The following is a 14833-nucleotide window of genomic DNA, read 5'->3' on the forward strand; positions in this document are numbered from 1 at the left end:
ACCTTTGATCTTTCTCCCACTTTTTAGGGGGTATTTGGGCTATGCCCATTCAACTTTCTTCATGTTAGAAGAGGCTATTAGTAATAAGGGATAGAGGGATGGAACTAATTGATGTTCTAGAAGGGCTAGCCCCTCTGCATTTCAGGACTTATCTGATCCAGAGACGCATCTGGAGATTGTAGGTTCTGGAAAGTTATCCTCGTGCATGGAAACTTTGTAGAATCTTATATAATGGTCTAGGTATTCTTTAGGATTGGCAGGAATGCTTTTGGTTGGAGTTTAGCAAGTTAAGATAGGTAGCAGTGTCTAACTGAAGAATGACCTTCAGAGTAGCTTCTTGACTCTTTTGAACTCTCTCAGTCACTGATACCTTACTTGTTACGTTCTTTTCCTCTTTTTGGCCACGATAACATTGTTGATCCTACAGTGCCAGGGCCAGGCTCCTCACTGTAGGGCATCTCCCATGCTGCCAGGGAGACTTTCACCCCTGGATGTCATGTCCCATGTAGGGGGAAGGGCAGTGGTTTCATTTGCAGTGTTGGGCTTAGAAAGAGAAAGGCCACAACTGAGCAACAAAACAGGTCCTCTGGAGGTGACTCTTAGGCATATCTATAGGTAGGCTAACCTTTTCTGCTACATGTATAAGCTTCATGAGAGCAAGCTTTCACGAGAGCAAGCCTCATCAAGCGCTTGGGCTCTTGATTTAGGTGTCCCTAGTGTTAGCACAGTATCTGGGGTTTCCCTGGTGGTAAAGTTTAATAGTTCCGTAATTTTTCTCCCATCCCTCAAGGGACTTTGCCAATACTTTTTGATTATCTGCTTAATATACTGTGGGATATATCCAGGCATTACATTAAACTGTACAGGAGTAAAAGCTCTCATTCTTATTCTGGGCCCCCTGTTCTTGGATTGTTTAAATGATCTGGCCAGACAGTTTGAGTTAGATCATGTGCTACAGAGAATTTAGATTCTAGACATAATAAAACCTTCTTCCTTTGGTCTCAAAGAGTAAGTGCAGTTCTAAAATACAGACAATGTCTTCCTTACCCCTGTATTCTGAATTACCTTAATCACGACCTGATTGGCTTCGTTATTATCTCTAAATACCAGGTTATACATATGTAAAACAGCCCCTTAAAATCCAGAAATAATATTTATCACTCTGGTCTAAATGTGACTGCTGTAAGAGCTTACAATCTAGGCCCCAACTTTCTTACAAATATTTTCTAAATGAGATGAGACAATATTTGCTCTTTTGTTTCTGGCTTATTTTGCTTTACCGAATGTCCCATAGGTTCATTCTTATCATTGCATGCCTCACAACTTTGTTCTTTTTGTGGCAGCACCGTGTTCCATCATATGTTTATGCCATTGTTCGCCAGTCTACTTCTCAGTCAGTGCATCTTTCAGCCACCTCCATCTACTGGGCTTCATGTATAATGTCCAAAGTCGACAGTCCATCAACACTTTCACTTTTAGGTAATTTCATTGTTCCCCAGAAAAGATAGCCAATAAACACATCGTCACCAAATAGAAAATCCAAACCTCCCCCTAACTCTTGTCCCTCCCCCCGTTATGTATCCCTGCTTTTACTTTGGTACTGTTGATGTTTTCCTGTTAAACAAGGCCCATAGCATGCAATATCATTTTTCCCCCTATACCCTGAAATTATACACTCTTTGTACAGGATTCATAGCTTTTCAGTAGTTCATGCAAAAACTTATTTATATTTGTAGCGTTAATTGGTGGGACATGTGAGTCTATACAACCTCTTTCAGTCATGTTCACCTTCAAGATGGTACTACTACTTATAGACCCACTAGTGAACTGCCTTCACTTTTGTCTAGTCTCTTACAATTAAGTTCAGCCTCATTAGCAAACAGTTCACCCATCTCAAGCTTTCATGTATCTCTAGGTTTCCTATATTCTGTGTATAAGCCTCTGATTTTACCTTTACCATGGTCATAAAAGTAGAATCATACAGTATCTGTCCTTTCGTGTCTGGCTTGTTTCACTCAGCATTATGTCCTCAGGGCTCATCCATCTTGTCATATGCTTTAGGATGTCACTATGTCTTACTGCTGTATAATATTCCATCATATGTATATACCACATTTTGTTGATCCACTTGTCTTTTGTTGAGCATTGGATTGTTTCCATCTTTTGGTGATAGTGAATAGTCCTGTGAATATCGATATGCAAATGTCTGTTTTTGTCATTGCTTTCAGTTCTGGGAATATACTGAGGTGGTGGTATTGCAGAGTTATAGATCAACTTGATATTTAGTTTTCTGAGGAACCACCAGACTGTCTTCCATAGTGACTGTAACATTATACATTCCCTCCAGCAGTGCATAAGTGTCCCAATTTCTCCATGTCCTCTCCAACATTTGTAGTTTCCTGTTTGTTTAATTGCAGTTTCCTGTTTGTTTAATTGCAGCCGTTCTTATAGGTGTGAGGTGGTATCTCATTGTAGTCTTGATCTGAATTTCCCTTATAGCTAATGAGAATGAGCATCTCTTCATGTGCTTTTTAACCATATGTATTTGCTATTCAGAAAAAATGTCTATTCATATCTTTAGCCCACTTTATAATTGAGTTGCTTGTTCTTTTGTTGTTGAGTTGTATGATTTCTTTATGTATATGGATATCAAACCTTTATCTGATGTGTGATTTCCAAATATTTTCTCTCGTTGACTTGGCTACCTCTTCACCTTTTTGACAAAGTCTTTTGAGGCACAGAAGCATTTGATTTTGAGCAGTTCTTATTTATCTGTTTTTTCTTTCATTACTTGTGCTTTGGATGTAAAGTTTAGGAAGCTGCCTCCTATTCCTAGATCTTGAAGATGTTTCCTTATATTTTCTTACAGAACCTTTATGGTACTAGTTCTTATATTTAGGTGTTTGATCCACTTTGAGTTTATTTTTGTATAGGATGTAAGGTAAGGGTTCTCTTTCATTCTTTTGGCTATTGGTATCCAGTTCTCCCATGCCCATTTATTGAAAAGACTATTTGTCCCCGTTCATTGAATTTGGGGGCCTTGTCAGAAATCAGTTGACCATAGGTTTGGTTGTCTGTTTCTGAGCTCTTGATTCAATTCCATTGGTTAACACCTCTATCTTTGTGCCAGTACCATGCTTTTTTGAACACTGTGGCTTTATAATAAGTTTTAAAATCAGGCAGTGTTAATCCCCCCACTTCATTCTTCTTTCTTTAGAATGCTTTTATCTGTCCGGGGTCTTTTTCCCTTCCAGACGAATTTGGTAAGTAGCTTTTTCAAGTCTTTAAATTAGGTTGTTGGGATTTTGATTAGTACTGCATTGAATATGTCAGTTTGGGTAGAATTGACATCTTAACTACATTTAACCTTCCTGTCCATGAGCATGGCATGTCTTTCCATCTATTTAGATGCCCTTTGATTTCTTTTAACAATGTTACGTAGTTTTCTGTGTACAAGTCCTTTACATCCCTAGTTAAGTTCATTCCTAGATAGTTGATTCTTATCGTTTCTGTTTTGAATGGATTTTTCCTTAATTGAGTCCTTAGGTCATTTTTTGTGTAGAAACATTACTGATTTTTGCACATTAGTTTTATATCCCACCACCTTGCTGATTTGTTTATTAGCTCAAGTAACTTTGTTCTGTATTTCTCAGGATTTTCCAAGTATAGTGTCATGCCATTTGCAAATAATGAAAGTTTTAATTCTTCCTTTCCAATTTGAATGCGTTTTGTTTCTTTTTCCTACCTGATTTGTCTAGCTAGAACTTCTGGTACAATGTTGAATAGTAGTGGTGACAGAGGACATCCTTGTCTCGTTTCCGATCTTAAGGGGGAAAGCTTTCGGACTCTCACTATTGAGTTTGATGCTGGCTACGGGTTTTTCATATATGCTTTTTATCATGTTGAAGAAGTTACCTCTTTTTTTTTTATCCATGAAATCATTACTTCCTTTTATTAAGAAATCTAGAGAAAAGGGCTATCTCCCTGAATTGTATCCCTGCACCACTTTTTTGTTTTTACTTTTATTTTTTATTTTAAACTTTTTCTATTGTATAGTATAACATATATACAAAGCAAAGAAATAAAAAAACAATAGTTTTCAAAGCACTCTTTAAAAGGTGGTTATAGGATAGGTCCCAGAACGTGTCATGGGCTACCATATGATCCTGTCATATTTTTCCTTCTTGTTACTCCAGAATATAGGAGGCAGAGGGCTTAAATACTCTTTTATCATCACAATCGACTTTTTTTTCCCGAACAATAACATATAGACAAAACTATAAATTTCAAAGCACAGCACCACAATTAGTTGTAGAACATATTTCAGACTTTGACATGGGTTACAATTTCACAACTTTAGGTTTTTACTTTTAGCTGCTTTAAAATACTGGGGACTAAAAGAGATATCAGTTTAATGATTCAGCATTCATATTCATTTGTTAAGTCCTATCTTCCATGTATAATTCCACCATCACCTTTGATCTTTCCATACCTCTCACTGGGGTTGTTTGGGCTATGGCAATTCTAAATTTTTAATATTGGAAGGGTCTGTCACTAATATAGGGTTGGGAGATGGACCTAGCTGAAGTTCTGGAGAGGCTGGGCTAGGTTTCAGGGTTTATCTGGACCAGGGACCCATCTGGAGGTTGTAGGTTTCTGGCAAGTTACTCTAGTGCCTGGAACCCTTGTGAAATCTTATAAATTGCCCTAGGTGTTCTTTGGCTGGAATGGTTCTGGTTTCGATTTGCAGGTTAGGTAGCAGGGTCTACCTGAAGCTTGCGTAAGAGCAACCTCCAGAGTAGCCTCTCTACTCTATTTGAGCTTTCTCTGCCACTGGTACTTTATTAATTACACTTCTGTCCCCTCATTTGGTCAGGATGGAATTGTTGATCCCACGTCTCCAGGAAGACTTTCACCCCTGGATGTCATGTCCCATGTAGGGAGGAGGGCAATGATTTCACTTACAGAGTTGGGCTTAGAGAGACTGAGGCCACATCTGAACAACAACAGAGGTCCTCCAGAAGTAACTCTTAAGCATGCCTATGGGTAGTCTAAGCTTCTCTGCTACCTGCATAAGCTATACAAGAGTAAGCCTCATGATCGAGGGCATGGCCTGTTGATTTGGGTGTCCCTAAAGTTTGACACAGTATCGGGATTCCCTGATGGTAAGGGATTCCCTGATGGTAAGACTAGTTCCATAGTCTTTGCCAATACTATTTGATTATTTGGTGGCTATAGTCTAGAATGTTTTGGGGAATTACCTTTGATTCCTACCTTTTGAAGTGTTTTTAACAGAAAAGGATGTTGAATGTTTTCAAATACTTTTTCAGCATCAATTAAAAGGATCATATGATTTTTCTTTGTAGGAAGATTTTTGATGACTGAATTTCTTGTGATTGGTTTGTTGAGATCTTCTATTTCTTCTTGAGTCAGTGTCACTTGTTTGTGTGTTTACAGGAATTTGTTTCATCTAAGTTGTCTAGTTTCTTGGTGTATAGTTTGTTCGTAGTATCCCATTATGATTTTTTTTTTGTTTCTTCAATGTCTGTGATTATGACTTCCCTCTTATTTCTGATTTTGTTTATTTGCATCTGTCCTCTTTTTTTCTTTGTCAGCTTTGCTGGTGGCTCATCAATTTTATTGATTTTCTTGAAGAACCAACTTTTTCATTCATTATGAATCTGCTTTAATCTTTATTTCTCTTCTATTTACTTTGGGCTTAGTTTGCTGTTATTTTTCAAGTTCCTCTAGGTGAGATATTAAGTCCTCAATTTTTGCTCTTTCTTATTTTTTAATATAGGCATTGGGTAATAAATTTTCCTCTCAGTACTGCTTTTGCCGGCATCCCATACATAAGTTCTGATATATTATATTCTCATTTTCATTTGTCTTCACATAGCTACCTATTTCTTTAGGAATTTCTTCTTTGACCCACTGTTTATTTAAGAGTATGTTATTTAATCTCCTTATATTTGTGAAAGTTTTTGTTCTTTGGTGGTTGTTGGTTTCCACTTTCATAGCATTGTTATCAGAGAATGTGCTTTGAGTAATTTCATTGTTTTCATATTTATAAAGATCTGTTTTATGCCCGAACATATGATCTATGCTGGAGAATGTTCAGTGAGCAGTAGAGAAGAATGTAAAAACTGGTGTTTTTGGGTATAACAACCTACATATGTTTGTTAGGTCTAATTCATCTATCAAATTGTTTAAGTTCTCTATTTCCTTGTTGATCCTCTGTCTGGTCATTTTGTCTGTAGAGGAGAGTGGTGTATTGAAGTCTCTTACTATTGTTGAAACATTTGTCGCTCCCTTCAGTTTTGCCAGTGTCTATTTCATGTACATGCTCCTTAATTGAGGGCATAGACATTTATGATTGTTATTTCTTCTTGATTAATTGTCCCTTTAACTAATATATAGGGTCCTTCTTTGTTTCTTATGATGTCTTTACACTTAAAGTATATTTTGTCTGGTATTGGTATAGCTATTTTTGCTTTCTTTTGGTTACAGCTTGCATGGACACTTTTTCCATCCTTCTACTTTCAATCTATTTGTATTTTGTTTCTAAGATGAGTCTCTTGTAAGCAGCATATAGCTGGATTATATTTCTTAATCCATTCTGCCAATCTGTATCTTTTAATTGGTAGGTTTAGTCAGATAATATTCAAAGTTATTAATGCAGAGGCATTTTTTGAATCCACCATCTTTTCTTTGGATTTTATTTGTCAAATCTATATGTTTTTTTCTCTCTTTTGCTTTTTGTCCCTTAAATTACCCTTACTAGTACTCTTCAATTCTTTGCCCTCCTCCAGACCTCCCTCTCCTGTCTCTTGTTTTCAGCCGGCAGAACTCCCTTTAGTATTTCTTGTAGGGCTGGTCTCTTGTTGACATATTCTCTCAGCCTTTGTTTGTGAAAATTTTAATCTCTCCCTCAGTTTTTCAGGATAATTTGGCTAGGTATCGAATTCTTGGCATGAAAGTCTTTCTCTTGCAGGATCTTCAGTACATCATAGCATTCCCTTCTTACCTCCATACTGCCAGTTGAGGACTTTGAACTCAGTCTTACGTGGTTTCCCTCGTATGTAGTAGATTGTTTTTTTCTTACTGCTTTCAAGATTTTCTGCTTCTTTTCAACCTTTGACAGACTGATTAGTGTGTGTCTTGCGGAAGGCCTATTTGAAGTTAATTTGGCTTCTTTAATTTGCATATTTATGCCTTTTAAAAAGGTTGGGAAGTTTTCCCCCATTATATCCCCCACTAATCTTCCTAGCCCTTTACTCTTCTCCAGTGATTCTTATATTTTGTGTGCTTTGTTTTGCTCAACATTTCCCTGAGATCTAGTTCAAACTTTTCCATCTTATTTTTGTTATTTGTTCTTATTTATATTCAAAATCAGTTGTCTTCTAGTTTGCTTATTCTTTCTTCTGCCTCTTCAGATTTGCTGTTGTGTGTCTCTAATATATGTTTTGATTTGGTGTACAGTATCTTTAATCTCTGTAATATCTGCTATTTTCCTATTTATTCTTTCAGATTCCTCTTTATGCTCTTTTAGTGTCCTCTTGATCTCTATTATGTTGTTAGCCATCCCACTTATTTTATTCAGCAAAATTGTATGAATATCTTTGATTAGTTGTTCTAAAGTTTGTGTCTTCTCCAGTGTTTTAATTTGGTCATTAGACTGGGCTGTATCAGTCTGCATTATGATATGCTTAGTGATCTTCTCATGGCTTCCAGGCAGTTAATATCTTGATGGGGTTACTTTGGTTGTTGATTTTCTTCAGTAGACTAAAGCTTTGCATTTGCAGGATGGGTTTGGAGCAGGATGAAGGTCATGGGGAGAGGCACAACAGTGCATGACAGGATGACAGGTTACAGTACAGGTATATCCGTGGTTCGGGGACTCTCTGCTGGTACCTGAACTTAGAATGCAGGTCACACAATTGTGGACATGTGGTGCGGGGGCTGTAGAGGCAAGGTGTAGCTCAGGCAGACTTTGGAGTGTAGAAGCCGGGTACAGCATGGTGGACACAGAGATAGGGCATGGCAGGAGGTGGATGGAGGGGCTAAGCAGATGTGCTCGGCTGGTATGTGTGAAAGATGCAGGTGGGTGTGTAAAGTGTGTGGGTGTTAGGGTGTGGGGTTTGGGGCACAGAGAGGTTGGGGCACAGATGTGTCCTTGTGCAGGGGCACAGGTTAAGGGGGCTGGGATGCGGATGCATGAGTTTGTTGAGGGGGGCCACAGGTCACAGAGTTTGTGGTATGTGTGCTAGGGGTGGGTGATGACCGGTGGGTAGGGCCATGGTGTGGGTCCACTGGTGCAGGGATGGGGTGGGGTAGGGGTACCTGTTGAGGCAGGACACAGATGTGCCTGAGAGCACCTGCCAGGTGTGGGAGAAGAGCACTTGTTTTGTGGGGTGGGATAAGGGTGTTCATGTATGCTGGGCAGTAGGTGCAGTAGTCAGGAGATCCGTGCATGGATATGTGAGTACCCGGCAGGGAGGATGTGGCTGTGCTGGTCTGTGGGTCTGGAGGACAGGGCCCTGGTGTGCATGTGTCTGGGGTGTAGGGAGGGGTGTTGGGGTGGGGGTGTTTGAAGTGTGGGGGTGGGTGGGTAATGGGATTCAGGTGTATGGGGTGAGGGGGATTTGCAGTTCATGGGGTGGGGGCTGTGTACATGAGGGTAGTGAGTTCAGGGAATGTGACTTGGCTTACTTTCTTGTCCCCATCTACCTGTCTGTTCACTCCTGAGGGCTCTGGGCCTCCGTCTGGAAATGGATGGCTAGGCTGTTTGCACTAGCTGGCCAGTCTCTGGTTATCTGCGTTTCAGTTCTTCTGCTTATTTAACCAGGGCCTCCTTATGTGGTGTATAAGACCCTCCCAAGTTACTTGCACCATGGAATCACTCTCGCGGTCTTTTTTCTGTCCTTTCTCTAGCTGTTTTTTGGAGCAGGGGTGATTCCGCCATCTTACTGGAAGTCTCTGTTCACTTCTTTTGGGTTTATAGAGTGTACCAAAACTTTGGGTTTCAAGCCAGCAGGTAAATTGCACAGTTTTTCTGGCTCATACTATGTATTTGAAGAATGTTGAACCAAGATATTTTGAGGAAGTATGTTGCTAGTGCTATTGAATGACCTGGAAGGAACTGTAGAACTGAAGATGCAGGTTATTGATTTATTTTTAAATTCTTTGTTAGGCATCTGAAGAGGCCTCCCTCAGGGCTTTGGAAAGTCTGATGACAGAGTTTTTCCATGATTGTACGACCAATGAAAGAAAACGTGAGATAGGTAAGTGAAGTGTTGAGTTATACAGTCATTTGTAATGAAAAGGCTCAGGTGGGAGGAAGGAGTGGCAGGTTTGGCCGGTCAAGCCTGCTTGTTTCCCTCTTGAATTCTTGCTCTTTGTACTCTGGTTCTGCTTGGTGGCTGGTGAGGTCTGCAAACCGAGCTACCGAGCTAAAAGAGGCATAGAATGCATTTTCCTTCCTTTGCCAAGTATGGGAAACCCCCCCCCCCCATTTCTTCTTACTTACAACAGAGTTGAACTTTTATAAGAAATGACTTAAATGAAGAAATGACTTAAATGAATATGATTTGGGTATGCAGAGGTCTGTTTTGAATCTCACCTAATGCCCCAGAGATCCTTTAACTGCTACTACTTTTGAGGACTTTAGCTTCTTTTGCTTTTTATCCTTTCTTCTCTCTCCTATTCTGCAAGTTTTGATGAAAAAGACTTCAGACAACTGAGAGATGTAAGTATAATGATTTCAGGTCTTCTGGCAACTTCAGTACCTTCTAGAATTTATGAATTTTGTATTCATTCACACAAACAGTAGTCACTAAAGCCTACTATGAACTAGAAAGTATATACAAGTGTTAGATCTCTGCCTCAGGGACATGTGTTTGTTTGTTTGTTTGTTTTTTTTTTCCTGAGGCTTCCTTTACCCTGAACTTGAGAACAAAAAATGTTTTTATCTCTATCTAAACCAAAAGTCATTGCTTCCACCTCATTGGAGGTCTTTTTCTGTGGCTCCAGAACTCTGAAGCCCATTTCTCTGTTTCCTTTGGCTTCTCTGCATTGTGTTGGCCAGATGTTATGGCTGATTCCACCTACGGTTCAAAAATCCTTTGGGGTTCATATTTTTGGGTGGCCAGTAAGCTTTCGACTGCAGTCTATTTTTCCTTGAATTCTTTTAATTATCTCATCAGCAGCTCCTGGTACATGCTAACTTCTTATCTCTTTTTATTTTAAATCTGGTGATCCCTGTTTTGGGCTTGCCCCTTCACATCATTCTTTTTCTGAGAGAGTTACACAATATAGAACCAGAGCATTTATAAACAAGGAATAGCTGACAGAAGCTGAGACCAATAGATGATTAAAAGATTCATCCTGTGATTTCCTGAGGTTTTCTCTTATAACTCGGTCTGACCCTTCTCTCACCCCCCGGGGTGATCCCTTGCTTAGTTTTATGCTACTAAAATTCTTTATTGTAGTAAAGATACCAGCAGTGATTTTTACCACAGGATGTGAGGATCTTTCTCTTACATTCCAGCACTTAATTTCTTGGAAGTCCTGTTTTTAGCTTATAATTGAAATGCTCTGGTCTTTTCTCTTAGGTTTGGTTTGCAGAGAAAATATTGCTCACCTTTTGTGTTCATGAATTAAAAATGGAGCCATCTGAGCATGTTCATATTCTAAACTGATTTTAAAACAGCTTTAAATAACCATATGCTACAAATGTCTAAATGTGGGCTAAGGGGAATCCGGGGGCTTGGTTCCACACAGTAGGTATGTCTTAGTTCAGCCCTCTTTGTGTCTAGTCTTAGTAGCTGAATTTTGTGTGGGCAGGAACCATTTCTTGCTTCTTTTTTGATGTCTTAGGGTATACTAAAAGCTTTTGTAGGTGAAAGAAAGGAGGGGACCTTTTCTTAAAAGGGTACCACCTCCTTCCCTCCCTCTTCCTCTTAGCCAAAGCTGAGTTATTAATACTGATGGAGCTTTTAGCAGGGACTCTCAAGAGACAATCTGGTCATTTTAACAGTGGAGAAAACTGAAGCATCTGAACGGAATGACTTGCTTGGGGCTGTGAATTAGTGGCGGAGTCAAGAAGAGAGCCCAAAGTTCCTCATTCCCGGCCAGAGCTCATTCTCTCTCGTTTGATATCATCACTGGGCTTCATAGAAACTTTTGCTTAATTATAAGGACAGGCCATCAATTTCCTTTTACAGAATTTTTATTGAGGCTGTCTTGTTGTCTTTAGCCTAAGTTGTAGGGAGCTGGCTGAGGAATGACTTCAGTATTAGAAAGGGGTGCTGTGCTTCTTGCTTTTTTCCCAAACCTTCTTAGAATTTTTCAGGGTTGTTGCCTTTGCATTTTTACCCTTTTTGTTTAATATTTCATGACCAGTATAGCAGGTCAGGGTGAGTAAGGGGCTAGTGTGTCCAGAAACATGGTGACAGACTGTTAATGCTGCCTTGTAGATTCTGGCTGATGTTGTAAGCAGCCTGAGGAGGAGGAGAACCATTTCTAACAGTGATTTGATGAGTGGACAGGGTTGCTTCAATTTAATTGCTACTCTTACTTAACAGATGCTTCTTTATGATATTTTAAAGTAAAACCAAACCCTTCTTGAATCTCTTTTATTTTCTTTGGTCCTACCTTTGTAAGGTTAGTTTTAACCTTTCCTTTTTCTGCTTTTCTGGCCTTAATTTTTAAGAAAATGAAATGATACTCTTTTAACTGTCCATCCACACAGTAGGTTCAGTAAGAACTTTTGACAGTGAAAGTTTCTCCATCTAAAATAGTGCCCATAAGAGAGATTGTTGGCTTTCAGATGGCTGAAAACACTCTCCGTGTTCATGGTCTCCTCTAAATCAGTCAGAAAACTATTATATAATTCTGTCCTTTCTGTCTCGAAGAATCAGCTGGGCTTTGTGGTTGATTCTGATAACATTTACCTTATGTGTGTTTAAGGGGGGAAAGAAAGGCAGCCCAGCCTTGCATTAATTTCATAGCCTTTTTTTTGTTGCTCTTTAACATTTCCAGAGGAGCTTCTTAATAACTTTGCCCAGCAGATAGGAGCCTGGAGGTTCTGCCTGTATTTTCTCTCCAGCACTAGGAATGACTATGTAATGATGTACAGTTTAACAGTTTTTGAGGTAAGTTGCCAGACAATTTTATACTCTTCCATTAAGTATTTTGTATTTACTTTGCCATGTTATTGGCACTAGACTTGAGCTTTGATAAACAGGTGGGTGGGAGACAATGGTAATTCAGCTAAGGGGCTTCTTCTAAATGGTCCCTTTATCAGGATGACTGGTGTTCGAAGGCATCTTTCCATTTTTGACACCAGAAAGGTGAGATAATTGCTGTTTTTAGGGTTAGGTAAGTGGGTCATTCATGGTAACATATAACTTATCCATTTGTGTTATCATTTAAAAGGGAAGAGAATTGAAAAAAAAAACATTTTGGGAGTAGGGGTGATACTCATAATGCCACTATCCCAATCAGAAACATTTTCATTTGCGTCAACTTTCTTCCAATCTTTGTCTTAATATGTATGGCTTTTTTTTTTTTTAACCTAATTATAATCAGGTTGCTCGTGCCTTTTTGTATTCTTTTTTTTTTTCCCCCACTTGCTTTTATATTATATTCCCCTATTTGGTTGTGCCATTGTTTACCAGGCCATTCCCCTGCTTTCTGTAGTAAGATTGTTTCTGGTATTATTTTTTGGCAGCCATTAGTAACAATGGTGTACTAAAAGGTTTTTTTGCACATGTAGCTTTTTGTTTTTCTTTAAGTATTTATTTGCTAATCTTCCTAGGAATGGAATTGTTCTATCACAGGATTTGAATATTTTTGTTATTTTTATTTTCGCACTGCTCCAAACTTTGTTTAAAAGCAGGGTTTCTTGTTTATTGAGGTGATAACTATTGGATGAAAACCATTTATTTTTCTATATAGGTAGCTAGCTTAAAAGATATATCTTTGTTTTTCAGAATTTGATCAATAAAATGTGGCTTGGGGTCCCCTCTCAGGATAAGATGGAAATCCGTAGCTGCTTGCCCAAACTCCTTTTGGCTCACCACAAAACCTTACCTTACTTTATCCGGAACAAGCTCTGCAAAGTTATTGTTGATATTGGCCGTCAAGACTGGCCCATGTTCTACCATGACTTTTTTACTAACATTTTACAGGTAAGGATTATACCTAAGAGAACTTTGAAAACAAACCTGGGAAACTTGGGTATTGTGTAAATTGTTGGTGGAAGTGATTATTTTTGTATCTTGAAGAGTAATTTTAAGATTAGCCTGTTGGAACTGTAGTGGTGAAGTCATTGTAGGATAGATTATCTCATTCACTTAACCTTTTATTCTTGGCATGTTATACCTTTGTACAGTAAAGAAAGAGGAAAAAAACAACAAATCCCATTGCTTTAACCTTTTGTGAATATTTGTTTACCAGGTACTTGAGACCCTAAGTGCTGTGCCTAGTGTTGGTAGTGCAAAGGTGAGGCTTCAATAGTTTCATAATTTAGTGGGGGAGATAGTTAGACAAAATCAGTTATTCCATTAAGTAATTACAGGACCGAAAATATACATGGGGTGCAGTGGTGGCATAGCATTAAGGCTCGAGGAGCGTAAGCAGTTTCAGTATTGTTGGTGATGAAATGGCAGAGTAAGAGGCTGGACTGGTAGGCAGGGATGAAACTCAGGAGGGTTGCCAGCGGCCTTTTAATGTTTGACTTATAGTCCTTTCCTTGGGAACTAATGAAAAGTTTTGAGAAGGCTGAAGACATGTTGGAATAATGATGACTCTACAGCAGTGTGGAGTCTGGATTGCAGAGGTATGAAGCTAGATGGAAGGAAATCAGTGAGGTTGCTGTTGAAGAAGTCTGAGTGAGACAAGGAGGATGTGAGCCAAGCAGAGACCCACCTGGGGGATGGAGGTGAGGAGATAGATTCCAGAGTCTTTGATCAGTGATTAAATGGTAAGGGTGAGGGGAGGGAAGAATCTAGAATGAGTCTCAGTTTTTTGGCTTATATAGCAAAGATGAGTTTTGATGCCATTACCAGGACTGAAGGAGTTTGGGTAGAAGGTGGTAAAGTCATTTTGGTAGAAAATGCTTTTAAGATTTGTGTGTTCCTCTTGAGTGATATCTTTGAGACATTGGGAAATATCTAGGGGTCAGTAAAGAGGTCTGGCTAAAGGTCAGGATTTGGGAGACACAGAAAATAGGTGGGACCTAAAAGCTGTGAAGGAGCTGCTCATTTGAATCTTGTGATTAAGTTGGAAACATGCACTTGGGTATGTAAGGAATAGGTATTATATTACAGTTTATAGAAATAAGTTTTTTGAAGATTGGTTATAGTGTCAGTAGAGTCAGGATTTTCCAGAACAAGATCAGTTTTTGATATTCTGCCTACTCTCCCTACAAATCATTTTAACATTGCAGCAATTACAAAAAAATCAGCTTTCTTATTGCTTCTTTCAGGTTGCTTCTCAAAGTGACACAAAAATCATTCATTCAAATTTGTTTACTTTTGTATAGTGATTAATTTACCTATAGACGTATTGGATTAATATGTCAAAGGAGAGGGAGGCTTTTGTTCAGTAAACTATTTGCTGAGCACCAGCCATAAGCACATGGTGGATTTATAGTAATGAACAGAACAAAATCCTGCCGTTGTGGAGCTTATAATCTAGAGGGAGAAACCATCAGTAAACACTAAGCAAATAAATACCTTCAGATAGTTTTTAAGTATTACAAAGAAACCTAAAGCTGGGTAAGAGGGTGTAATCTAGATAGGATGGTCATGGGAGACTTTTCTGAGGA

The 14833-nt window shown here is 38.9% G+C and overlaps 1 protein-coding gene across 3 annotated transcripts in view; it reads left to right on the forward strand.

Annotated features, from left to right (window-relative positions):
- XPO6 (exportin 6) overlaps window positions 1-14833 on the forward strand; it is a 173759-nt gene that overhangs the window by 47893 nt on the left and 111033 nt on the right. For 2 of the 3 annotated variants that reach the window (XM_077141443.1, XM_077141442.1), the window contains exons 2-4: window positions 9194-9284; window positions 12043-12155; window positions 12996-13193. The exons of the other annotated variant lie outside the window; for it this stretch is intronic. In XM_077141443.1, coding sequence (XP_076997558.1) covers window positions 9194-9284; window positions 12043-12155; window positions 12996-13193 — 402 coding nt within the window. The remainder of the gene's footprint in view (window positions 1-9193; window positions 9285-12042; window positions 12156-12995; window positions 13194-14833) is intronic. 3 annotated transcript variants of the gene reach the window in all.

The sequence above is a fragment of the Tamandua tetradactyla genome, chromosome 23 (genome assembly GCF_023851605.1).
Source record: "Tamandua tetradactyla isolate mTamTet1 chromosome 23, mTamTet1.pri, whole genome shotgun sequence".
Classification (NCBI taxonomy): Eukaryota; Metazoa; Chordata; class Mammalia; order Pilosa; family Myrmecophagidae; genus Tamandua; species Tamandua tetradactyla.